We start from the raw sequence: 25,528 nt of genomic DNA on the forward strand, positions 1-25,528 counted from the left end.
ATAGTGATTTAATCATGAGAAGCATCTGTCAGTTATTACACTGGTGTGGCTGTTTTAAATTTAAACAGCATCCCCCAACATCTACCGTCAGACTTTCTCCTGTAGGTATCCTGCCTAGGGGACTGCTCCTTTTATTGCAGTCAGTGGGAGTTTGGCAGACAGGAACGTTTGTTCATATTAATCTGAGGAACACCCTGATGTTATCTGTTTACCTTAAAAATAGCTTTATGTGACAATGTATGGTGGGTAATTTTTTATTTTATTTTTTTCTGAACAGCAGGAAAGCAGGTAGGAGGTGCTGGGGAAGGTTGTAGGCTGAAGCTGTAACAATCTCTCACAGGGTACAGTTATATTTATAAGATATAAATATAAGGCATCTTTATAAGATACATTACGTGCTAGGATGAGATGTGCAATAATTTGTGATGGGGTTCAAACGCAATGATTCTTTGAGTTTCCTTCCAGGTGATGCTACTGTAATACTTGCATGTGAGTATTGTGGGGACGTATCCCCATTAGTTAAACACTGACCATATACCTTGTACTGTCATTTATTGGGTGCGACTGCTGTCCTTCCTCCGAGAGAATTGTACAAGCAATTCAGCTGTCCTGCTTTAATGAACCTGACAGCTGAAAATGTAACAACCTCCACCCCAAACACAGGCATGTTTCACCCCCAAAAGTAAAGGCATATATGGGTAGAGAAGCAGGGGCCCAGGGATACAAGCTGGAACAAGCACTGGGATTGTATGAGAGAGATTTTTGGGGCTGAGCGCTGGCCAACAAAAGCTTGGAGCCATTGCCAAAAAGATCGTTATCTCTTACAGTCCTCAGGGATACAAAATGATCGACATTCCTTTGAAACAAGCGCAATTACATCAGAAAAATAACTGTCATTCGTTTCTCCTCCTAACGGCCAAAAAGGAATGAACAACAATCCCAGGAGTTGTGGGTTGCACAGTCTGAAGCTCCCCACATCCTGCCAGGCGCTGCGTGGAGGTAGCCCCGACCCTCTGAAGTCAAGGAGTAGATACTCATGTGTATAGATCAGGGCAGGATGGAGACGAGAGGGGCTGATACAATGCTAGATTACTGTGTGCTAGATTACTGTGTGCGACTTCGTTCTCATCAGTTCACAGTTACTAGCACTGCTTGGTAGCATGGACAACTGAGTGCTAGCTGAAATAGCTTTTGTTGCACTTGCTGGATACCTGCTTTCCAGAACAACCTGAGCGAAGAGGAGAAGAGGCTTGCTGGTGTAGGGAGGGAGTTACACAGGTCAGACAGCTCCCGTCCTGCAGGTCACGTCTGGCTGTCAGGAGCATGAAACGTTGCTTTACAGTGAGACGGGAAGCAGGATCCCACTTTTTACCTTTGTGATTTAGGAACAATCCCATCATGGAAAAATCCAAATACCCCAGAAATAGCCATTCTGGGCTGCATTGTTAGGAGCGCTGCCAGCAGATTGGGGGGAAGTAATTATTCTTCTCTATTCAGCACCGGTGAGGCCACACCAGGGTCCTGCGTCCAGTATTGGGCCGTCCACTACAGAAAGGGTGTGGACAAGTTGGAGAGAGTCCAGCAGAAGGGAATGAAAATGGTTCAGGGCTGAGGGACGTGACTGGTAAGGAGAGGCCGAGGGAACCGGGCTGATTTAGTCTGGAGTTGAAAAGACAGGGGGGATTTGATGGCAGCCTTCAGCTACCTGAAAGAGGGTTGCAAAGAGGACAGAGCTGGACTGTTCTCAGCGAGGGCAGACGACCGAACAAGGAGCAACGGGCTCAAGTTGCGGCAAGGCAGGTTTAAGTTGGATATTAGGAAAAACTTTCCGTCTAGGAGGGTGGTGAAGCACTGGAACAGGTTACCCAGAGTGATTGTAAACTCTCCATCCTTGGAGGCGTTTAAGACCCGGCTTGACAAAGCCCAGGCTGGGATGACATAGTTGCGGACAGTCCTGCTTGAAGCAGGGGGTCAGACTAAACGTGACCTCCTGAAGTCCCGTCCGACCTGAACTTTTTAGGATTCTCCTTTAGCTCAGGGTGAGCGGGAAGGAAGGAGCAGGCAGGAGGTGCGCAAACCCCACTGCCTGTATCTGTTAGACCAGGACCAGAAACTATTTCTGATAATCTGAAGACAAGAATAGCTCCACTTTGTTAGGCATCTTGTTTTGCCACCTGGGGGGAAGAGACTTGACCAGTGGTTTTCAGCCCGGGTGCGGCACGACTTCAGCGCTCGCCCTTTGGGTCTACAGACCAGCGATTCCCAGGGTGCGGCGCAGCATTAATACTCGACCTTTGGGTCTAGACCAGCGATTCCCACTTGCCCTTCGGGTCCGCGGCACCACCCTGCCCGAAGGTGGAGTGCTAGCGTTTCCCAGGATGCGGCATAACACGGAATAAATCCCCCAGACAAACCCGCAGGTTTCACACCGCATTAAACGCCCTCTTTAGCAGGGGAGCTGCTCGGGGGTAGTTCCGCAGCCACAACCCGGGCGAGAAGGAAGCGCCGCTGCCGGCCCAGGGGGCACGGCCGGTCCGCGAGGGGCCGGATTAGGGCCTTGTTGCAACCCGAGGTCCGTGTGTCGGCACACGTCCCTCTCCCCTCGGGGCTGGTCTCCCCAGCGCTGGACGTGGCTGGGGCTCAGCGGATGCGAGCCCGGCTCCGGGGCAGGAGGCGCGGCCGCCACATCTCCGCCCCTCTCGGCAGGGCCCGGCCGCCGCCGCCGCCGCCGCTGCCCCGGGCGCCGCGAGGTGAGCGGAGCGGGGCCTTGGCCCGGGGGAGCGCGCCGCCCATCCCATCCCATCCCCCTTCCCGCGCTGCGGGGGCGGGGCCAACGCTGAGGTAATATCCTGCCGCCCTCCGGCAAAACCCCCCGCGCTGAGGTAAAATACCCCCAAGCCGAGGTCCTATCCCCCCCCACGTTATGATAAAATCCTCCCTTCTGAGGTAAATTCTGCCCCCCCCCCAAGCTGAGGTAAAACCCCCCGCCCTGAGGTAATACTGTATCCCCCTGCCCTGAGGTAATCCCGCCCTGAGGTAAAACCCGCCCCTCCCCCCCACGCTGAGGGGTGTGAGGCACCAGCGTCCCGTGAGGGGCATGGGAGGCAGCTGCTAGATCCCCCACTCAGTTGCCCCCCTGGTTCTGCCACTAGATTGGGGCTGCTCCATGGTTGGCACTCCAGACGGGGGCTCCTGCCACCCCCTGGCAATGTCCTGGGTATGGGCTCCTTCAGGCTGTGGCACCTGGGGCTCAGGGTGGGCAGGGGGAGTCTGATGGCATTAGCCATCATAAACGGTCAGGAGCATGCGATGCCTGCACTCGGAGTCCAGGGGCACAGGTAGCCCCTCGCTGAATGGGCGTGTTGTTGCAGCACCAAGCTGTGTAGCAAGAAGGGATCTTTGCCTGCAGAAAAGCCCAGAGGACAAAGGTGAGGGGATGTCACGTCTCTGCAAGGTGAGGAATGTAAAAATAAAAGAAAGAAACCAGAGAGAAATCTTACTTGCAGCCTTGTCACGTCTTTCTTACATAAAACATTCAAGCCCATCCTCCTCGTAAAGCTGCTTTTAACTGAATATTGCCCACGGCCAAATCCCCGCTCTGTTTTTTCCTTTAGTCATTGCCTACACCCTTCTTGGCTGGGCCATCTGACTCATACCCCTCCTCTCCATGATCTGTTTTTCTGGATTTGTGCTGTGTTTACTTCGGTTTGTGCCAGCTCTGGTATAACTGAACATTTTCGTGTCTGCCACATGGGTGTGAGTTTGTATCCCATGCGCTCTCTCTCTCTTCCACCTTCAACTCTGCTTAAAACTTCCCTCTTTAGTCCCTGCCCTTGATTTCGGTTTTCACTCTTCCTCATTTTCCCATCGTTCTGTATCATCTTGCTTAGACCATAATGCCTTTTGAGACAAGAAATACTTTATCTTCTGTAGCGTGCTGTGTAAAAGTTTTGGTTCCTTTCTCAAGGAAGTTGCCCATCCTGTATCTGAGTTTCCGTGCATCTGTTTCTCCCTGAAGAAGGCTATGTACGTTTCGGGACTGCCGCGTTTCTTCGGTACACCTTCAACTGCTAAAGTACACCCTATGAAATGTGATGGGGAAGGGGAAAGGAGACTCCTGTCATGGAGTAGGTTATCTCAAAGTCTTCCAGGCTGCAGAGACAGCGGAAGTAAGCATTCGCAAGCGGTTTCAATAGCAATTCTGTGCTGTCAGGAAGTAACATTCAGTCACATCTGAGAGCAGATTTGTGTCACTAAATCTCCAGGGGCACATCCCCTGGAGTGGGAATCCGCATTCCCCAGGGTCAAATATCAATGGCACAGGGGTGGCTGCCACCCCTGCATTCGTGCTGTGGCATGTGGCAAGTTGCCTTGGATGGGTACTGGGGCCAGCACCTGAGCTAGCCCCAGCAGCCTTCCCTGGGGTCCTCCCAGCACTCCTGCAGCAGTGATCCAGGCGTGCAGTCAGGCTGGCAGCCGCACATGGCTGTTTTTTTCTAGCAAGGGTTTTTTTGACATCAGGATCTGCCGTTGAACCCCCTCCCTCCCAACACTGGAAATTAGTAGCACAGGAAATCCCTGCCTGCGAGATCCATGTGGTTTGCGGCATCATGGATAGGTCTGCAGCACTGCAAACTACATGTGCATGCTCATCTGGATGTGCCGTAGGGCATTTTGTTAATTATTAAAGTTCCTGAAATTTCAGTAAGTTGCTGAAATTTTCATGAAGTTCCTGAATGAAGCCTTCCAGAAACATAAGAACTGCCATCACCTAACAGGATGCCCTGGTAAAAGACTCATTGCAAAGCGCTGGATGCTTCCAGGAAGGTATACAAATCTGGGAATGGATCCAATTGCACAAGGCTGTATTGTAGCCCAGAGGGATTTTCTTTTTGCCATCACATGGGATTTCCTGTTTTTATGAAGTATGAAAGTTCCTAGAATCACAGACAATGAGGATTGGAAGGGATGTCAGGAGGTCACATCTAGTCGAACCCCCTGATCAAAGAAGGACTAGCCCCAACTACATCATCCTAGCCAAGGCTTTGTCAAGCTGGGTCTTAAAAACCTCCCAGGATTGGGACTCCATGACCGCTCTGGGGAGCCTGTTCCAGTGCTTCACTAGTTGGTAGCTTTTAGTTTGTGCCCCCTGGCATATTGAGGGCATTGCAGAAACCCAACCTGTACTCATAACTTACTCCTTACTCATGGAAATACCAGCTAACATTGCTCACTTAGCGAGTCATTATGATAGACAAAGGTACATATTTCTGTTCCGTACGTGTGCTCTCATGTACACAGAGGAGGTTGAATGTGGCACAGCCTGAATCATGGCTTTAGATCTTTTGCTGTTTTGTTATTGTCAAGTTGGGAGGGAGAGGTAGCCTAGCAGTTATATTACTAAGAAACATAATAGCATATTGCCTTGTTGAATTTCTTCCTCTTGACTCCCATTTCTGTAAAGGCCCTATGAGTAGCCTTACATTTTGGATTTGTTATCGCTTTCTCTTGAGGGGGTATGATGACAGGCTTGCAGTAGCTTCAGGGGAATTTTGTAACAATTTTGACTTATGCCATCTGCTAAATACAGCAAAAAGTGGGGAGAAGGGAAGAACGCTAGATATTTTTTACTCCAGCCACAGTCTGCATTTGATGAAGACCCAAGAAGCAGATTAAAAGTTCCTGAGGTATATACACATTTTTGATCACTAAACCTTGACCCACAGCTGCCTCCCCCTCCCCTAGTTTTCTGCATAGATGTTACTGGTTTTGTTTTTGGTCAAGTGGGAACAAAGCATAGGATTGGTGCATGATCCATTACTTTGGCTTCATCGTCTTAGTAAAAAGAAACAAAACAAATAAACAACACCACCCAAAAAAACCAACCCAATGCTTCAGGAAGTTCTTTGACTTGGACCTAATGAGTAGAGGGAGAGGGATTCATCATTAACAGATTCTTCTGCAGAACACTTCCAAGTTAACAGAGCATTAAAATTACTTCAGGAGGATTAAGTGAGTTACCTTCGTAACTAAATGCACTCTGTGAAAACTATTTAAACAAGAATAGTGAGATTTGAAAACAGATATAAGGAAGGGGTGTCAAATGCACAGCCTGCAGGCTGGATCCAGCCTACAGGGCTCCCAGATGGCCCATGAATGCAGCCATGCAGCCTGCAGCCAGAAGTCTGGGGTATGGAGCCTTGTATGGGTAGGTTAACTCCCACCACTTGCCCTGCCACTGCTGTGTCCAGATGTGGCCTGGGAGGAGCCCTGTGGTCTGGCTCGTAAGAAGGTGCTCATTTGACATTCTTGTATTAAGGCTTTACAAGTGAATGTTATACAGTATACTGGAACTAGATCCTAGTCAGTATGCTGTTAACATCTGTAACCCTGTTAGTCTCATAATGTTTTCCTTACTTGTGTAAACCATCCCATAGGGCTACTTTGAGAGTTAGATTACTCTCTGAAGCAAAGGCTTGGAGTCCTACCAGCTACTTCCTAGTGGTTCCTAACTCATGTTTTACTGGGGGGGTGGGGAAAAAGATACATTACATGATACTCCAACATTGCTTACAGGTACAGGGAACCAAAAATTTCAAACTAAAGTGATAGAAAAAAGGAACAGATGATGTTACTTATTTAATCACGATTATTGCTTATGGATCAGCAAAGGTCGGGGGTTTATTGATTTAAAGAATTACGTAGTCTTATGCATTGCTCTGCTGTAAATTCACAAGCCACATAAGTACAACAGAGCCTTCTTGAACAAATTTTCCCAAAAACTTCTATTGCTTTTTGCAATTAAAATAGAGAAATAGGAGTTAGAGGACACCATCCAGGTTTGGACGCTCTGGTTTGTGGTAAGACAAGCGAGTGAGAGTCCCTTGTTAAAAAGAGTGTTATATTTTGTCTAAACAAGCATTTAGTTCAGGCTGGTTCAGGGAACAAAGATATTTCTTGAAACTGCTAGCTTTTTGCCTACAAGGACATCTTCCCTATAAGAATTAGGTCCCAAGATGCAGACCTAAGTAAAAGAGGAGACCAGCTGTCTCATGTACCACCACTGTACTGTGCTTTGGTAAAAAAGGTAGGGAAGAAACTTGTGCCTCTCATAACTTTTGCTGCTATATAGTGCTCAATTATTATTGCTTTGTTAATAAAAGTTCATTTGGGCTCTTTATGAACAATCATTTAATAAAGGAGTAAATTCAAATCGGATATCAGTTGATTAACAAAAACAATTAAGGCTGCAGGATGGAGCTTAAAATATTTTGAACGTTACAAAAAAGTATAAAAAGTTTTTAAAAAGCCCCGAGTTCTAGTAAACTTTAGGTGCATAAAATGCATATGTAAAACAAGATGAAAAAGGTTATAGATTATTTACATCTGAAACTTGTGGAAGCTTAGAGACAAATGAAAATGTATCAAAAGACCAATACTGCAAATAAGTGAGTATAGTTCTATTAAAAAACTTACCTTATTTCGGAAAACTAAGCTGCTCATCCGTTTAGGAAGTCATGATCTAGTAAATATAACTATGCAATGAGTGTATAAATATTCAGTTCCTGAAGCGGTCTATATTTTTCCTCTATTTTCTGAAATGATTAGTTTTTCTATTATGAATTAATAGTGCCACACCAATGTGTCCTAAGTAGTCAGGCCTACAGCAATTATGCTGAATTGTAGCTCTCTCGGCCCTCTTCCTGTACATTCTCATGTTGTCTAACAAACGGAGTTGATTGTGGTAGTTATTTTAGGAATTAAATGGCAAGAGGGCTCTAAAAGCAGGAACCGTTTTATTCTTCACAGCTGTTTTGGATGCAGTTGTTTAAAATGGTTCCGAGTTTTTTGATTCCTTGAACTGGCCTAAAGATGGAGCTGCCATTTAAAATGTAAAAAAAAAAATTTAGGTTTTACCAGGTTGAAACTGAGGTCAGTACGTAAATCTATAAGCAATAACTGTTGCATAGTCATGTTCATACTACAACCACTACTTTGGGAACATAGCACCCTCTACTTCCCCCCAAAAAGAGGAGATTATTTGGGACAGTCTGAATTAGAATAGTAGGCAGCCCTGAAGTACTGGCACAACAAAGTTATTCTGTGTACAAGACACCAGTTGAGGTGGGTCTTTTGTTACCACCACAGTTTGCTCCCCTTATTCACATTCCATTGTGTAAGGTAGGCAGAATTTGGCCCATAATCTATTTCATTATTTCAGGGCTCTCTTACCATTTAGAAGTGTGTACTAATGCAGGGGTGGCCAAGCTGGTCCCCAGGTTAAATATAGTTCCCGAAGAAAGGAAAGTAGTTAATCAAAAATAGAAGATAAGTTAGTGAACAGAGAGAAAGGAAAAAAAAAATCTTTAACCCCCCCTTCAGTTTTCACATATTACTTACTCTAAGAAATCATTTAACAAGTTACTATATGAGCTGGGGCTGATCACTGATTGCGGCACACGCATCTTGAAAGTCACTCATCCTGCAGCTCTTCATGATGTCAAGATTTTGGCTTGTGACTGGAAGAGCCAGGGAGTTTGGCTACTGCTGAAACAATATGGCAGACTGGTACCACCACTTGCCTTTCACACTTTGCAGCTCTTCTTTAGCACCCCTGCAGTAGATTGACATGCTTTTTAAAGGACAGATTTTTTTCCCCACATTTTTACAGACAGAAAAAAAAAATGGAGTTATGTGGAGAAAGGCATTCGGCAAGGGCATCCAAGGCCAGTATCAGAACCAAGAAGAGAAGCCCTGGCTCCTAACTGCAAGGGAATATCCTGATCAACTGGCAACACTATACAAGACAGCATTGGGAGCATGACATGTAGAGGGTAGATTAGCTTTTTCAAACCAGTATCTGTTGGTCCTTCTTAAAAGGAGACATACACGTTATTTAGATGATGTCCTTAAACTTCTGCATTCCAAGGAAAAAAAATATTAGTATGGAAAACTAGATGGGAACATATCTTTAATATTCAGATACGGCCACGAAACGGATTAGCACTCTAGGCCTTAGTTGCATTAAAATCAGTCAGTGAGAGCCTCTAAAATAGGCAGGCCAGGTTCTTTGGGTAGATATGATCTCTTTCATTAGACCAACTAAATAGTTTTTAAAAAGTTCTTTGCAAGCTTTCGGGCACAAACACCCTTCGTCAGGCATTGGTAGACTCTCCTTGGAAAACTCAGAACAGCACAAGGTCTCTCAATGCCCGATGAGGGGTGTTTGGGCCTAAAAGATTGCAAAGACATTTTTTTCCAACTATTTAATTGGTCTGATGAATAGTATCACAGCTACCAGAAGAACCTTGCCTGCTTATGTCCTTAGACCAACATGGCTACAACCAACAACCCTGCAGCCATTTAAATACATGCTGTCCACCAGATTTTCTCCAGTCTCAAAAGTGATTCATTTTAAGAGGGTGAACTGTCATCCAGTGTAAATAGCTTGGAATAGTCCCCAGTAATACCAGGAATCATACAAATGAAATAAGCTAAAGTACTGCATTATTTTTAATGTTTTGTGACTATTGTCACATACCTGCTTTTCCCCCCTCTTTCCATTTCCTTTTCTTTTTTTCTTTTTTTTTTAATGTGGTAGTGTTAATCATAAAATTAAAAACGGAAAAGAGGCCTATTTTCAAGACACTGCCTAAGCAAGGCAGGAGGCGATGAGGCCATACCACAGCTGCTGCATGCACATGCACATGCACATATACTCACTCCCTCCCATCCCCCAGTTATGCTCAGTGGTGTTTGAAATTCAGATATAGCATTATGCTACTTATTTTAGTTTAGGAGCATTCCATTTGCAAAATTATCTTTGCAGGTATCCCATTTCATAGTGAGCCATCATGAGCTCCAGAATCAGGGTAGTATCTTATGCTATGTCAGTGGCCAATGGTTCTTCACCTTTTTAGATTTGAGGCACCCCTTAGAAAGAAGCCAACTCTTAGTTTACATTTGTTTTTTGACTATGGCAAAAAATTGAACAATTTTTCTTTGCAAAGAACTCAAAAGACAGAATGGTTTTAATACTCTGGATTCCTATTTGAAATTGCTGGTTTTAATCTTCTGAATCATGTTTGTATACTTAACAATGCTAACATTGCATGACACCCTTGAAAGGATCTCAAGGCACACCAGAGTGCTGCAGCACCATGGTTGAGAATTATTGGGCACCTATACATGAGCAGTGAGGCTACTTTGACACACCGTAATTACAGGGCTTTGGAGCAGACTCTGTTGGAACGTGGCAATTACCATGCCCCAGCAGACTCCCGTGTCTCATAAGAGTGTCCCCACACCTCAGAATGGCAACAGGGGGGCACTTTAACTACAGCTCATTTGACAAGCTTTATTTAGAAGCATGCCTGCTGCCATTTTGAAGTGTGGGGAAGCTGATACATGAGACGCTCAGGGGTCTTTAATTAGAGTAGCTCTTGGAGCTGCTGTAACTCCCCTGCCCCATGATCCCAGAGCAAGCGTATAAACGCCCAATATGCTATGCAGTACACCTTCATTTTGTGCCATGTATCATACAAGCTGCATCCTAGTGGGTTTTACAGGTTTAACTGAGGATGGTACAAAGAGAGATAGAGAACAGCAGAGGCACTGAGAGTTAAAGGTACTTAAGTCCAGGGAGGAAACATTTTTGGTTTGTTTGTTTTTTTACTACTACTAGAAGTGCTAGGTGAGAGGAAGGACTTACCTGAAGTATGGGAAAGAGATTGCTGGTGGCTGGAACTTTTGAGGAGGCAGTTGGATTAAGTGGGGAGTGTGCATGTGTGGAGGGACAGAGAAGAGCCACCAGTGGTCAGTTATTAGAGGGAAAGATGAGAAAGGGGTCATGAGATTGCCCGATAGAAAATCATGGATGCGTTCAGAAGAACAAACAAACAAAACCCCTGCTATCGAATAGGGGAGCCGGTATTTGACGAAGTGTTGTATGTATGGTGTATACAAGCACACAAGACTCCCTGAATACAAGATACTACCTTATGGAGACTGAACAAAAGTTTAGTTTCACTGTTACATTGGAACTCAAGATAGGTAGCATTTTAGCAGGGAAAAACTTTAGTGGGGGAAAAAACCAGAGAGGGTGGATGTCTTATAAGTTATAAGAAGTGATCAAACAAAAAATTGTGCAATTGGATCAGCCACTATTATTACTCATCCAGGTTGTTTATAGAAATATTGGAGGTTCCTGTAAAACTGGCTTTATAGGTCAGGAGTTTGTTTTATATTGGACAGTTAGTTAGCTAATTCATCTAGCAGAACATAGTACAGTATTTCCTTTTTAATAAAAAGTGTGGCAAATTTTGACAGAGCTGCATGCTACTTCAAAGTTTGTTTTAGTCCATAGCTATTATCTTACAGACAGATCTAGACAAGGCAAACCAGTGGTCTCCAACCTTTTTAAGTAGGAGATCACCTTTGGCACTTCAAGCAACCCAAGATCTACTGTGCACTGCTGCCAACCCCCACCCAGCAGGTAAATCTGTGGGGTTAGAGGAAGGCGGGGGGCAGATTGAGGCAGAGGGAGAAAAAATTATTTGGGGGCATGCCTCCACAGCAGGTAAGCCTCCCACCTGGCTGGGGCCCTACTCAACTTGCCTGTGCTCCTGCCTCTGCGGCGGTGTTCCTCACTGCAGGGACATCAATCTGGCCCCTGCTCCTTCCCTCCCTGGGCTAGGACCGACTTCCTGGGCTGGGGCACACACGTGCATGCAAGTGGGCACTCAGCCCCCCACCACAGCCTTGGATCAACTCCAAGAGGCTCCGAGATCTACTGGTGGATCAAGATCCACTGGTTGGTGACCACTGAGCTGAATCCTCCTGATTGACCAAAGCTTCATTGGCTTATGTATTGCTAATTATGGTTTTTTTACATGTTGAACTGTAAGCAACTCAAGTTATTCTGTGGGGAAGCATGGCAAAGTGCCTAAATTAAAGGCTGAGAAACTGGGCCTCCCCTAATCAGAGCCAGTTATCACTGTATTTTACCGCAATCCTGAACCAGAGCAAGTTAAATTGTGTAACTACCTTCAGCAATCAAAGTTAATTCCCACTTTTGCCTGGAAGAGGGCTTCTAATTGGACCGGAATGCAACACTGCATTGTTATTTACCTTGTTAGGTACCCTGACAGTCTTCCCTAGATGGACATGTACGCATGCTGATGTTAAAAATACAAGGTTCTTGTTTCTCATTGCAACTTAGTCTTGGGATTAGACCTCATAAGTTTTATTCCCACTTTACTTCCCCTAAACTTGCACTGTACTGTTTAAATAAAAGAGAAATCTAAAGAAACTTTTCAATGGGAGATAACCAAAAGGTGTCACTATAGCAATGTAATGGAAAGCTCGATGTGGGTGGTTACCCTTTGTTATTTTTTACTTTACTTGCTGTTGCCATTTTTGTGTTGCTTACTACCACGCTATTTGATGATGGAAGGGTTTCCTTATGTACCTGACTGGATATAGCACCCATGAGGCACAACTGCTTGCCTCAGTCTTCCTCTACAAAATTTCAGCCACGAGGGTTTTTTCCAGTGCTGCATTAACCTTATTCAAGCTACACAGGAGTAGAAGCTTCACTTAAGATGGTTTTCTTAGTCTTTACTCAGTATATGCAAGCTAGAGAATTAAATTCACTAATCTTAAACAAACAAAACAAAAGGTGAGACTACCACCTGCCTCTCACCCACTTGCTGTGCCAAGCATAAAAAGTTACCAGCCTGCAGTTTTACTTGTCACTAGTTTTCTGACTAGGTGCAGTAAGACGTACCCAGGCTTGCTAGTTTTCTTCTGCAATGAGCAGCAGAAATGGAGCTGTCTTGTCTGTAGGCCTCCAGCAGATGAGTTAATTGCTTTAAATATGGTTCACATTTGGTATGAGCATTTAAAGTAAATTAATTCTCATTTAAATTGAAACAGTCAGTCACACTCAGGGAAGCATTCTCTAACTATTAGAGTAGATGATGATTAGGATATTTGGATTAGATCTCCACATTGTAGATAAGAGTACATGTAAAACACAGTAGCAGTTTCATAGCAACATTAAGTACAACATCTTAGGACAGAAACAAAGCAAGCCAGAGTCATTTAAGATTTTAAGGATGATTTTTAGATTAGAAATGGTACCATCAAAGTTAATTATAGTGGAAATACATCCAGAACACCCATGTTTTGTTTTTTTGTGTGTTTTTTTGAACATTTTAGCAACCAGAAGCAGTAAAGCACTTAGTTCTGCATCTTGACTGAAACATTCCTACCCATGGTAGGGGGTCAGACTTGATGATCTGCTTAGGTCCCTTCCAACCCTACCAACTGTGAAACATTAAACTATAGCTGATAAAGCATTTCATCAAGCTAGCATCTGTCCACAACTTACAGGTCAGTATCAGAATACTTCCACCCCCAAAGCAGCAACAGGACAAGAGAGCAGAAGCTGAATTGTTCTTTAAATCTCATGTATTGCATTCTACCCCCACCTGTCAGTTTCTCAAAGTTGCATTAAACTCAAAACTATCCACAACATATCAGTAACTTAATACTCCCCTCCCCAACTATCCACACAGGAGAGCTTTACCAAACCCCTACCTGCACTATGCATAAACTCTACATTGTCATGACTCCCAACCAAACAGCCATTATCATGATCATCTTCTCTACAGCAAATGAGGGAGAGGAGTCCTTATTTCAAGGGTCCCTGACTCCTCCTCTTTCCCAGCATACTTTACCACAAGTGACAGCTCTTTTTTCTTGAGCAGATACCAGAGTAGCTCAGTGAGTTTCAAATGACTCACAGTTCCATTTTTTGCTAGCACCAGGTCCTGAGACCAAAAGCATGAAACTTTCCAAAACCTACCTCCTAGTCCTTGGATTTGCTCATACTGAAATGTTCTTCACTGAGGGAGAAGAGGAGTTCTTTCCCCCTTTTCCTCAGCTTTCCAGCCTTGGGATTATAACAAAATACAAATGAGAACAAGTCTCTTGTAGGTTTAAGCACTGACTTACTTTCCTACAGACCCCTTTCTTATTTTGTAGTGACATCTTTTCTCTTCCACTGACCTCCTCTGAGGTTTAGAATAATTGAAAGTGAATATTGGCTTTTTGGTTTTGCTTCAAAGTTTGTTTTAGAAAATAAAGGGTGTGGGGGCCCATTGCTTAGCTAGCTCGAGGTAGTTTTAGATTATCAGTTAGTGGAGGTTAGTGACATCTACTTTTTGCCCTTTGAGGTATCCTGTATTGTAAGTGACTGAGGAGGAGGATCTGAGTATATTAGTAGATGATAGGATCATTGCAAGACACCAATGAGATACAGCTGTGAAAAAGGCAAATGCAATCCTAGGATGCGTTGGTTGATGTATTTCCAGCAGAGATAAGGAAGTATTCATGCCACTATAAAGGACACCAGTAAAGCCTTAGATGGAATACTGTGGACATTTCTGGTCATCTCTCTACAAGAAAGAGGAATTCAAGCTGTAATAGGTGCAAAGAAGAGCCACAAGATGATTGACATGGGGAATGAAAAGGCATCTTTTGAGAGGAAACTAGAAGGCCTTGGTGTGCTTATCTTTGCAAAATAAAGGTTGCAGGGTAATCAGCAGGGAGAGAGATCTAGCTAAGCCAGGGGTGCTCACCCCCACCTCCTCCCACCCCAGGCCAGATCTGGCTGGTGGAGCAGTGTCATCCTGCCTGCAGCGTTTGCAGAGCTGACTGAAGGAGCAGCAGCAGCATTACTACTCCCCTGATGCCAAATTTCTGGACTCATAGGGATCCTGGCAGGCTGGATAGCATGGTCCTGCATGCTAGATTGAGAGCATGGGGTGGGGCAGCGTGCGGCTTGCACACAGGGGCTGATTTGAGCATGTGAGCATGTAGGGCCAGGGTGATATGGGGCTGGATCAGAGCATGTGGGGCCTGGGTGATATGAAGCCTGATCCAGGCATGTGGGGCTCGATCCAGGCATGTAGGGCTGGGCTGAGGCCCAACCTGCTGCACCACTTATCTGACTTGCAGGCTGGAAGGAGGTGAGTGCCACTTAGTTAAGCTCAGTGGTGGCCGAAAGGTTGATCTCTATTGAGTTAAGATAAAGGGCAATGTTAGCACAGGAATAAACTGGCTGTGAATACATTTAAAGCTGGAAATTTCAAAGCAGAGTGGATCTAAAGCAGCTTTCCAATAGGAGTACTGGAGGCCAAATCCTAACTAAATCAATTTATGAAAGATATGACATGACATGACATGTTTGCTTATGACAGCAAAGCACTGCACTCCATGAGCCAGGATATCACATCTAGTTTTGTGGGAGTACTGCCTGCCTTTGAATATAAAATGTCCCTGAATTTAAGACCCACCCACATTTTCTCCAAAAACAAAACATGAAATTAAGATACATTTACAAGGATATAATCTCTAAGGTGCAAATGAGGTTGTTGTTTTTTTTAAATTGAATTAAAAGCAAATAATTTTTACAAGAAATAATGTTGTTTTAAAAAGTGTGCCTGTCTTATATTTAAAGGAATACGATGTCACTCCATACTGGACCCGGGCCAGGCAGTTCCTAGAGCACTTGCTGTTTAGCATGCTTGCACAGCTGTTGTACAGCTTGCACAGCTGTTGACTTGATATTTTTGAATGTGCTCTGCCTAGTACTTTAATCTGTAACCTTAGATATCAGCCCTTTGCCTCTGCCTTCATTCCTTTCATTCTGTGCTCTGGCCACTGCCAAGTGTGTGCTATTAGAGCCAATTTCAGACTGTCTCTGGGTACAGCTATAAGGACTGAAAGGAATTTTCTGTGCTGTCAGAAAATAAGCAGGCTTTAGCAATGGTCATGCTCCAAACATTATTGTAGAGGTTTCCTCCCCAAAGTAGATGTCTGCTATCTTTGCATAGAATACAGTGACATCTCGTGGCAAATTTGGTCAAAGTAAAATTTAGCTTTCTCTTTAGCTGTGCTGCTCCAGCTGCCTTTGGTAGTGATAAATTGAAATTTAATCCAGGTGATTTATGCATACAGGTTTTTTACATCTTTGTATGGACATCTTCCCAACTTTGTATTAGATGCAGATTGCCTGAAGCTGTTATTGAAAACAGACCTTGTACCAGTCCCTGGGCTGTCCTTACTCTACCACTTCTACAGACTCAGTGCAATCTGTACCTCTTCTCACTTCCCTTCTCACTCCAATCTTAACCTGTTTGCTGTTAAGATTGAGTCAGTACATATAATACTCTTAACTCACGTCTGAATGTCATAATCAGTGTTACTCCTATGGACCAAAGGTTTCATAGTGTCATAGTTTCTAGGGTCGGAAGGAACCTGAGTAGATGTAGTCCGACCCCCTGCCATGGCAGGAACGAGTATTGGGGGTCAAACGACCCCAGCAAGGTGTTCATCTAGCCTCTTCTTAAAACCCCCCAGGGTAGAAGCCTGCACCACTTCTCTTGGAAGTTGGTTCCAGATCCTAGCCGCCCTGACTGTGAAGTAGCACCTCCTGATATCCAGCCTAAATCTACCCTCCGCCAGCTTGTGACCATTATTCCTGGTCACTCCTGGCAGTGCTCGGGGGAACAGGGACTCCCCCAATGCCTGCTGGTCCCCCCTGACAAGTTTGTAACAGGCCACTAGATCCCTCCTCAGTCTTCTCTTTTGGAGACTGAACAGGTTCAGGTCCTTCAGCCTTTCCTCATAGGGCCTGCCCTTCTGTCCCCTGATCATGTGAGTGGCCCTCCTCTGGACCCTCTCCATGCTGTCCACATCCCTCTTGAAGTGCGGTGCCCAGAACTGGACGCAGTACTCTAGCTGCGGCCCAACCAGCACCGCACAGAAGGGTAGGATCACCTCCTTGGACCTGCTTGAGGTGCATCTGTGGATGCATGACAAGGTCTGGTTGGCCTTCCTGACCGCGTCCCCACACTGCCGGCCCATGTTCATCTTGGAGTCAATGATGACTCAAAGATCCTTTTCTGCCTCTGTGCTGACAAGAGGGGAGTTCCCCAACCTGTAGGTATGGTGCTGGTTGTTCCTCCCCAGGCGCATCACTTGCACTTGTCTGTGTTGAATCCCATCCTATTCTCATCCACCCACCCTTGTAACCTGTCTAGGTCCGATTGTAGTCTGTTGCTTCCTTCTAGCATGCCAGATGCCCCCACATCTTAGTGTCATCAGCAAATTTGAACAGGGTGCTTTTCACCCCCTCATCCCAGTCACTGATGAAGATGTTGAACAGTGCGGGCCCGAGGACCGAGCCCTGCGGAACCCCCCTGCCCACGTCCTTCCAGGTTGAGAAGGACCCATCTACTACCACCCTCTGGGTGAGGCCCTCCAGCCAGTTGGTGACCCATTTGACTGTGAGTGTCGACACCGCAGTCCCCCAGTTTCTTGATGAGAACGGGGTGAGAGACAGTGTCAAAAGCCTTCCGGAAGTCCAGGAAGACAATGTCCACTGCTACCCCTGCATCTAATGATTTGGTGATCTGATAGTAAAAGGCCACCAAGCTGGTCTGACAGGACCTGCCACTGATGAACCCATGTTGGTTGCCCCTAAGCATGCAGTCCCCAGTTGGCCCCTTGTGCATGTGTGCCAGAATAATTTTCTCAAACAGCTTGCCTAGGATTGAGGTAAGACTAACTGGCCTATAATACCCGGGTCCTCCTTCTTCCCCTTTTTGAAGATGGGAACCACATTGGCCCTCTTCCAGTCCTCCGGCACCACACCAGAGCACCACGAGTGCTTGTAAAGCCGTGCCAGGGGACTTGCAATGACCTTGGCCAATTCCTTTAGAACTCTAGGGTGGAGATCGTCCAGACTGGCTGACTTGAATACGTCCAGTCCCTCCAGAAGTTCCCTAACTAGTTCCTCACTAACCCTTGGCCCAGGTGTGCCTCCCCTGGGGCCCAAGGGGGGCCCAGCAGGGAGGTGACTGTTCTGGTCTCTACTTAGGAAGACGGAGGCAAAGAAATCATTAAACATGTTAGCTTTGATATTGGTTGTAGCTGTGTTGCACTGCTATTGCTTTCAGTGGGATGGAAAGACAAAGGGTTCTTTTATTCCATAGGCTCACATTAGTACTTTGAATGTTTCCCTTTTTCCACAGACTGCACCAAGTTGAGGCGGCATCCCTGACCTTTTTGGAAAACCCCCTAGCATGTTACAGTTGACCCTTTGCAGGTGACAGAATGGATTTGGCAAAAGCCTAGATGTAGGGATGAAAGGAAAAACTGCAGAATGTGTATGGAAACCTATACCACAGAGCAAATCTTCTCCATGTGATCGGTACAAACATGCCTGCTGCATCTGCAAAGGATTTGTTTATCTCCATGGCGGGCGGCACAACACCAGTCTTAGCGACTTTTGGCGGTACAGCATTGGTAAGTTTGTATCTCCACAGTGTGTCTGTGTGCAGTCACTGGGGTGAAAGTCAACCCATTCAATACCAAACTGGCTGTCTTGACAAAGATTTTGTCCTATATCTCCATCCAAGCTGGTATTCTGCTACTTATCACTGGCAGCACTTAATGCTTTGAAAGAAGGTGAAAATCTCCAAAGTACATGTAGCTGTTTGGGCAGTGGTGTATGTTCCAGTTGTAATTTCCCTTGGTTATTTTGAGTCAAAAGTAATGCATTTTTTAATAGTAATATTCTATACTTTACCGCAAAGAAATTTTTAGTGTGAAGCTACAACGGATGAATAAATATGCATAAGAAAACATTAATACATGTGTAAGGTTATATTCTGATATATTTTGAAATCTCACTTCCACTACAAAAAAATAAAGGCTATTTTTATGCAGTTAATCAAAACTGCAGTATTTGTGTTAGCTCCCCAAGAACTAGCATAAATCTCAGAGCTATGCTGGAGTAACTCCTGGGTAGCACCAGCCTTTCATGTATATTAAAAAAAAGGAAACAAGTTCATATCAAATCTGTCTAAAGAAGTGGTGAATAAAATTTAAGGTTGCTGAATGGAAAAGTACAGATATCTTTGAGGATGAATAAATTGGCTCTTCTAAGCAAACAGAAATAAAATGGAGAATAAATGTGTATTTAGATTGTCTAGACCAGAAAGTCTGTTGTTTTTTTACCCCTCCACACCCAGTTGAAAGAAAAGATGTTTGAACCTTAATGTTAATCTTGGATTATTTTGGAAGCATGCATATTTAAAGCATTTCATCTTAACCTATTCCTAATTTCTGCATGGAATCACATATCAATTTTAGTTCTAACTTTGTTTCCTAGAGAGCAACGAATGGGAAATGCTGCATGGCTCAGGAGATGGCCCAGAAGAACTGGAAGAACATTCAATGGTGGCTTATCAAGTGAGTTTAAATTAGTTCAGGTTCTAAAAGACTTTTTTCTTTCTGAGCAGTTGGAATAAACTGTTGTGCAGTGTTGCTATGCATTGTTAAACTGCTGTTTTGTATTATCACAAACCTCGGTGCATTTCAGGGGCATTTCTACACATGGTTTGTAAAGTGGTTTTTAATCCTTTGGAAAAATGACTAAATAGATATGAACTGCTGTACTCAGGCCAACTTTGTCACTTGTGGCATCTCCTTCCCTTTCTTATTACCATTCAAATAAGAAGAGCAAAGAGCATAGTGACACTTGCTGACTAGTGCCTCTTTCTGAGCTATGTTGTATGCATCCTGAAAATCTACAAGTGTAGATCTGAAATGAAGATAACGGTGGAAAGCCTCATTATTAAAAAAAGCTTCACAGGCAAATCTAACATTAAAGAAAGACATGAATTAACTCAAAAAAAGGAATTATAGTAGTTTTGCTTGTAAGGGGACAAAAGGATTGGATTTTAATAAGCTTCGGTTAGATGAAATTCTTGTCCTGTAATTATACATACATCTGTACATTGCCTGAAGATGCCTCAACATCATGGTCTCCTTTGGGGGTGAGGCTGAAGACTTGATTAATATTTTCTCCTTGATTAATACTTTGTAGGTAAGTTGATAAGTTTTGACAAGTAGGATCATGCATATATTTAGGGGATTTTTATGTGGTGATTAGTGTTTGTTGCCTTTTTTATGTGGTGATTGTGCTGCACATGGCTGCCTGCAGGTGAAAAATGATTATTGTATTTGCAGGGAATGCTCTATATTTTTGGCGGGATGTTGGACTCTGCTTTCACACAGACGAAGGCGCCTCTCTGGATGTACGACATCGGTACGGAACACGCTAGCCACTCTCTGCCAAGAGAAACTCACTTTAATCTGTAGTAATGTTATATATAGTAATAAATAAGGGCTCAGTTGTGTCCTCTGATGTATATATATATACACACACGGCACACTGCATGGCTTCACTCAGAGGTGTGAGCACAAAACCAGGAGCAGTTTGCTGTAGAGCTTAGGCTGGTAACTGCTAAAAAATTAACTTTCATTCTCTTCAGTTGGTTTCAGGAAATACTGGTGTAGCAACCCTCCTGGGCTAGAGATTATCAGCAGGTCTTTTAGATATAGAAATACACAAGATAAAATGAAAAATGAAGGGGAAAAAAAAGAACAGCAACAAAACAATTTTAAGCCATTCTATATTCAAAAGTCAAATAATTTAGTGTGGTTTTATCCTTAAGTCTAATAAAGGCAAGGCGGGGATTTGAATGTACCATCTAATACTTTCATTTTCAAATCTTACACACTTTGTGCATTTTCCATTGGACACATACAATAATATAATTCTGTTATATTATTTCTGTATAATATATATGCTATCTACTGGCTTAAGCAGATGAGTAGGAGTGAAACCGTCTAGCTTCTTTTTTTATTTCAATTTCGAGCCTTTTACACATTTATACCTGCCTTAAAGTGTCCTTTCCTGAGTAGCAGAAAACAAGGATAGATCTTATTTTTGCATTAAAGAAACCTTGAGAAAGACTACATAATGGCATACTAATAATTCAGGTCTGCCACTAAAATATGTTGTGTGGTAGCTCACTTATGCTATTTATGGTAGAGTTTAGCACACAGAGAAATCTGCCTCAAGATAAATAAGCCGAAAAGGACACTTAAAACAATTAGAATGGTAATTGTGAAAAGAACAGCATCCTCATGTGGTCTTATATATAAACTACACCTTGTTAAAACAATTCCTTCAGATTCGGCAAGATGGACCGAGTGCCGGCACACAGAAACAGAGACTGAGGTAAGGAGCCAGGAAATGGGAATGTGTGAATCCAATGCATGTTGCTTTGTTGATTAAACAGATTGCTTTGAAATATGTTCCCCAATACAGTTCCAATCTAGACTCTTCAGGAAGAGGTGGCTGTAGAAACACAGAGCTTTATTTTTCTGCTTTGTCTGAAATAGGACCAACTCTTAAGCTATTTTTACAATGCTGATCTTAGAATGCAAGTACTAAGGGCTGTTACCTCTTCTGGTCTGCAATACTTGACTCAGAGTGACCAGCTTTAGGTATGGGTTGCCAGCTTACCTGAGGCTTTATGCTGTTAAAAGGAAGACTGTGAAAATGTAAAGTGCTGCTCAGATATGCTTGGAGAACACAACACCAGCAGAGTCTCCCAATGCCTGACGAAGGGTGTTTGTGCCCAGAAGCTTGCAAAGAACTTTTCCCCAACTATTTAGTTGGTCTGATAAAAGATATTACATCTACCCAAATAATGTTGCCTGCCTATGTCCTTGGACCAACACGGCTACAACCAACAACCCCGATTTTGCAGGGTTTTTTTCTGTAGTCACCAAACATAGTCTCATTTTTAATAAAAGCCTCAAAATGTAAGCAGTGACTTCTTCCTTATATAAGAAGTCATATGAGGACATTGCGGTGAAAATAGGTACAGTATAAGTGAAAGTATGCAAGTCTCATTTAATAAAATTCATGATCAAGAAAAACTGAAAGCAAGAAGCTCCCCAGAAGCAAATTACTAAGAGTTTCATGTGAATATTTTCAGTATTGCTATTTCTTTTTTTATCTGAGTGGTTGGTTAATGTTTGGGACTCTACAAGTCATTTCTTTTAGAAGTTGATGATAGAGTGGTATTTGATGGCTCCTATTCATTTGGAAAAAAATACATGAAATTCTGTTTTCCCAAATACAAGAGGAATCAAACAGGATAATTTATTTGTCCACAATTTCAGGTTTCTTTCAATTGCCACTTGGCCCCAAAGCTTCCTTTCTTTGCTTTTGTTCCCTGCCCTCAGGGCTTATTCTACTGGTATTTCCTTCTCTGGGCTTCAGTGATATTTTTGCTCCCTCACAAACACCCAGTTTGAGCACCTTATTTAATCAGTGTCCTACCCCCAGCATTTAGCATCTAGCGATCAGTGTCCAAGGAAACTTTTTGTGCCACACAAGCCTAAGTTGTTGGTACTCCAGTTTCAGCACTTTGTTTTTAATGAAGGGTTAGCAGTCCCAGTCTTGAAAGGGGTGTTATCCAATCTACAACAACAGTTTCTATGCATTAACAAAGAGTAAATAAATGGTGCAGTCAGTCAAAGTGATTCTTATTTTATTCCTGAAATATTTTAGAGGACAGCTCCAGCTAACAGGAAAGGCCACAGTGCAGTAGTGTACAGTTCCAGCATGTACATCTATGGAGGATACTTTGACATCAAAGGAATTTCACAAGAGTTTTGGGCTTTAAGTTTTGGTAAGCAGAAGTCATTCTTATAGTGTCTGATCTAGTGTCCTATGAATTCAGTGACAGTCTCCATCATGACTTCAGCGTTACATGGATTAGCCTTATATCCCTTCTAATGCCCAAGATTTGGCTATATTTGGCATTATATCATTGCTAATTTAATACTTTTTTTCCTGCCCATTCCAACTGCAGAGAGAACCTACACAAGGTCAGTGTTAATGTTAATAGCTTTACATAACTGTGAAGGACTCTGCATGGAGAAGTGCCATTCCTTTGAGTTGAAATTTTAGAAGTGTGCAGGGGTTAGCTGACTACAGACCCTGATTTTTCATGTTTTTAAACAGGATCCCTATGAATCTTTAGCCCCAGCAGCAGTAGAAATGTTCCCCAATATGTGTAACTGCACCCATTCAAACCTGGGGAAACTGGTATTGTACTAGCACATCTTACCCTGGTCCAAGTAGCAGTTTATTGGGCCAGTCCAAATTGTGGCTTTGCCTTTCTACAGTAAAAGTTTGCAATAGCTCAGCTGAATCAGTGCCTGTCACTGGTGGCACTATTCACAGCAAGGCCTCAGTGCTTAATATGCTACAATTTTGTCACTGGTGACAGAAATTAGGAATTGGAAGAAACTCAGAAATCTTACAAATAGGCATAAAATACATCTACTTCCATAGAGGTATAGAAGTAGAGATATTCTAAATAAAATTACATATATTTAAATTAATGTCCTACTCCTTCCATGATGCCTACACAGCCATGTGACATACAAGATTCACTCTGCATCTCCACCAGACACAAGACCTCATTGGATCATGGGAGATGCAGTTCAGCTAGAAATGAAGGTGGACATTAGCTCTCGAAACTACAACTCCCATAAGAATAACGTAGCAAGGAAATGCTCTTGATAAGCATAGCAGGTCCTGGCTTCCTGGGGCAGCTGTAACACTCCATTGGCCCAAATCCTGCTGTTTACGCCAGCTCCTCGGGGTATCTTCCATTTTTCCATGCCTTGATGTATTTATTTTCTAGTGTAAAAGGGAGCCTGAGTGAGCGCAATCTGGCTCCACCTTCTCTGGGATACTCTGCTGTAGCCTTATTGGTGTCCCAGGGCACTAGATGCCTTTATGGGCGGTCCATGGCCTCCTGCCACCCCCATAGCCATACCATTCTGCCTCGATGTTACTCTGTCCACAGTTCAGTGTTTTTGTAGAGACCTCAGCCCTCTGGGGCACTTTTACACATGGCCCGGGTGGGGGAGGGGCGGCCCTTTAGTTAGAGTGGCTTCAAGTACATTGGAGCAGCCTCTGCGCTCATCTGTAGGCACCCTTTGGCTTTAGTCCCCCTTTTCTCTGGCTGCAGGCTTCTAGCCCTGGCCCACTAATTTGAGCCCACTCTCAGCCTCAGTCATCTCTGTCTCTTGACTCCAGGCCCTCGGCCCTGTCTTGTGCCTTGTCCCAGCTTCTCTGGTGTCCCTGACCGAGGGCAAGGCTGCTCTCAGTTCACCTCAGCCCCCCTAGCTCTCTTACAGTGAGATTATTTAGCTGTTATGTATGGTGTAGTTGCAGCTTCATCAGTCCTATTTTTCTTCTGCACTGCTGCTGTGAAATTTCTTTCTAATTGCTGTGCCAAAAACATAGCCTTACCCCCTAAGCGTTATTCCTGTCTTAATACATTACTTCCTTAAATACCTACCCTAAATGGCATCTAGCTCCTGAATGAATGCTCACGTGTCACCATTCACTATAAATACAGAATTACTTTCTATCTTCTAACCAGTTTAAAAGACAAAGGGGTTCTCAGTGATGTACCTTCTCATCCCTGGAAAATGGTCTTTCCAGGTCAGAGCTGAGGCATGATAGGTAGACAGCATGAGGAAGCTTGTGAGTATCTACTGTGCATGTAAACGGCTCCCATGTCCACTTCTCCACATCAGGCACTTTCATTAATACTAAACCTCCAAATAGGACTGTGATTAACTATCATGATTTAGATTTTAACATCTCTCATGTCCAGTTACGTGGACAGAAACCTGTTTTCATAGCTACATGCTGCCTTGTTCTTCAAATGCCTCCATTTTCAGCTACCAGCAGCACTTTTAAAATCTTAAATTTTATCATTTGCTTCCAGATACAGGAAAGTGGTCATGTATATCTGCCCTATCTCATGACACTGGTCCTGGACCTCGGCATGGTCACTCAGCTGTGGTTTATAGCACAGGCATGTACCTCTTTGGAGGACTGATGGGGCTGAGTGAACAGAAGGATTTATGGAAGTGGGACTTTACAAGCAGAAACTGGTCCAGTATTAGAACAAGGTAAACTTTTTGCATTCAGTTTTCATTAATAAGAGAAGGGTCAATATTACCTTATGAAGTTGTTTCCAGGCAAGCAGAAAATTTGGCACAGTGGGAGCATTTGAATCTTTTAAAGGAAAACAAAGCCTTGAAGAACAGAGCACATGGACAGAATCACTTCTTAGAGGTGCAAGAACAACTTTGTACTGTCATAGGGCAGGGGTTGGCAACCTATTGCCACTATGGGGAACCGCTTGTGACCCAGTCCCTGCCATGGGCTGAAGTCCCTGGTTATCAGCAGATACTGCAAGGGAAAGAGAGAGAAAAGGCAGGGGCCAAGGCCCTGGGGATGCTTCCTCCACCGCTGTGGATTCCTTGAGCTACTATGGGTCCATGGGCTGGATGCAGCCTAATGATCCCAGTCTTAGGGACATTTGGACGAGATCTCAAAGTTGGCAGGGGGTAGAAAACAGATGACAGTAGAGCAGTTTATATTTAATAGGGAGAGGCCAGGCACAGAGACTGCAGGCCTTATGAGGGGAGCTGCTGTTTTGATCCCAGAAGTCTTGCAGAACAAGTTGGAGCACTGCATTCTGGGATCCCTTATCACTAC

The 25,528-nt window shown here is 44.0% G+C and overlaps 1 protein-coding gene across 3 annotated transcripts in view; it reads left to right on the forward strand.

Moving 5' to 3' along the window:
• The first annotated feature begins 227 nt into the window (after positions 1-227).
• The window catches only part of LOC149867733 (uncharacterized), a 30,292-nt gene continuing 4,991 nt past the window's right edge, over positions 228-25,528 (forward strand). The window contains exons 1-7 of one of the 3 annotated variants that reach the window (XM_090046051.1): positions 228-2,882; positions 18,105-18,378; positions 19,247-19,326; positions 20,107-20,185; positions 21,117-21,163; positions 22,508-22,628; positions 24,750-24,936. In XM_090046051.1, the coding sequence (XP_089902177.1) occupies positions 18,216-18,378; positions 19,247-19,326; positions 20,107-20,185; positions 21,117-21,163; positions 22,508-22,628; positions 24,750-24,936 (677 nt within the window). In that variant the 5' untranslated portion in view covers positions 228-2,882; positions 18,105-18,215. The remainder of the gene's footprint in view (positions 2,883-18,104; positions 18,379-19,246; positions 19,327-20,106; positions 20,186-21,116; positions 21,164-22,507; positions 22,629-24,749; positions 24,937-25,528) is intronic. The other 2 variants (XM_090046050.1, XM_090046052.1) reach the window with 2 other exon arrangements.

This window comes from Crocodylus siamensis, chromosome 4 (assembly GCF_052110815.1).
Source record: "Crocodylus siamensis isolate JL-2025a chromosome 4, ASM5211081v1, whole genome shotgun sequence".
NCBI lineage: Eukaryota > Metazoa > Chordata > Crocodylia > Crocodylidae > Crocodylus > Crocodylus siamensis.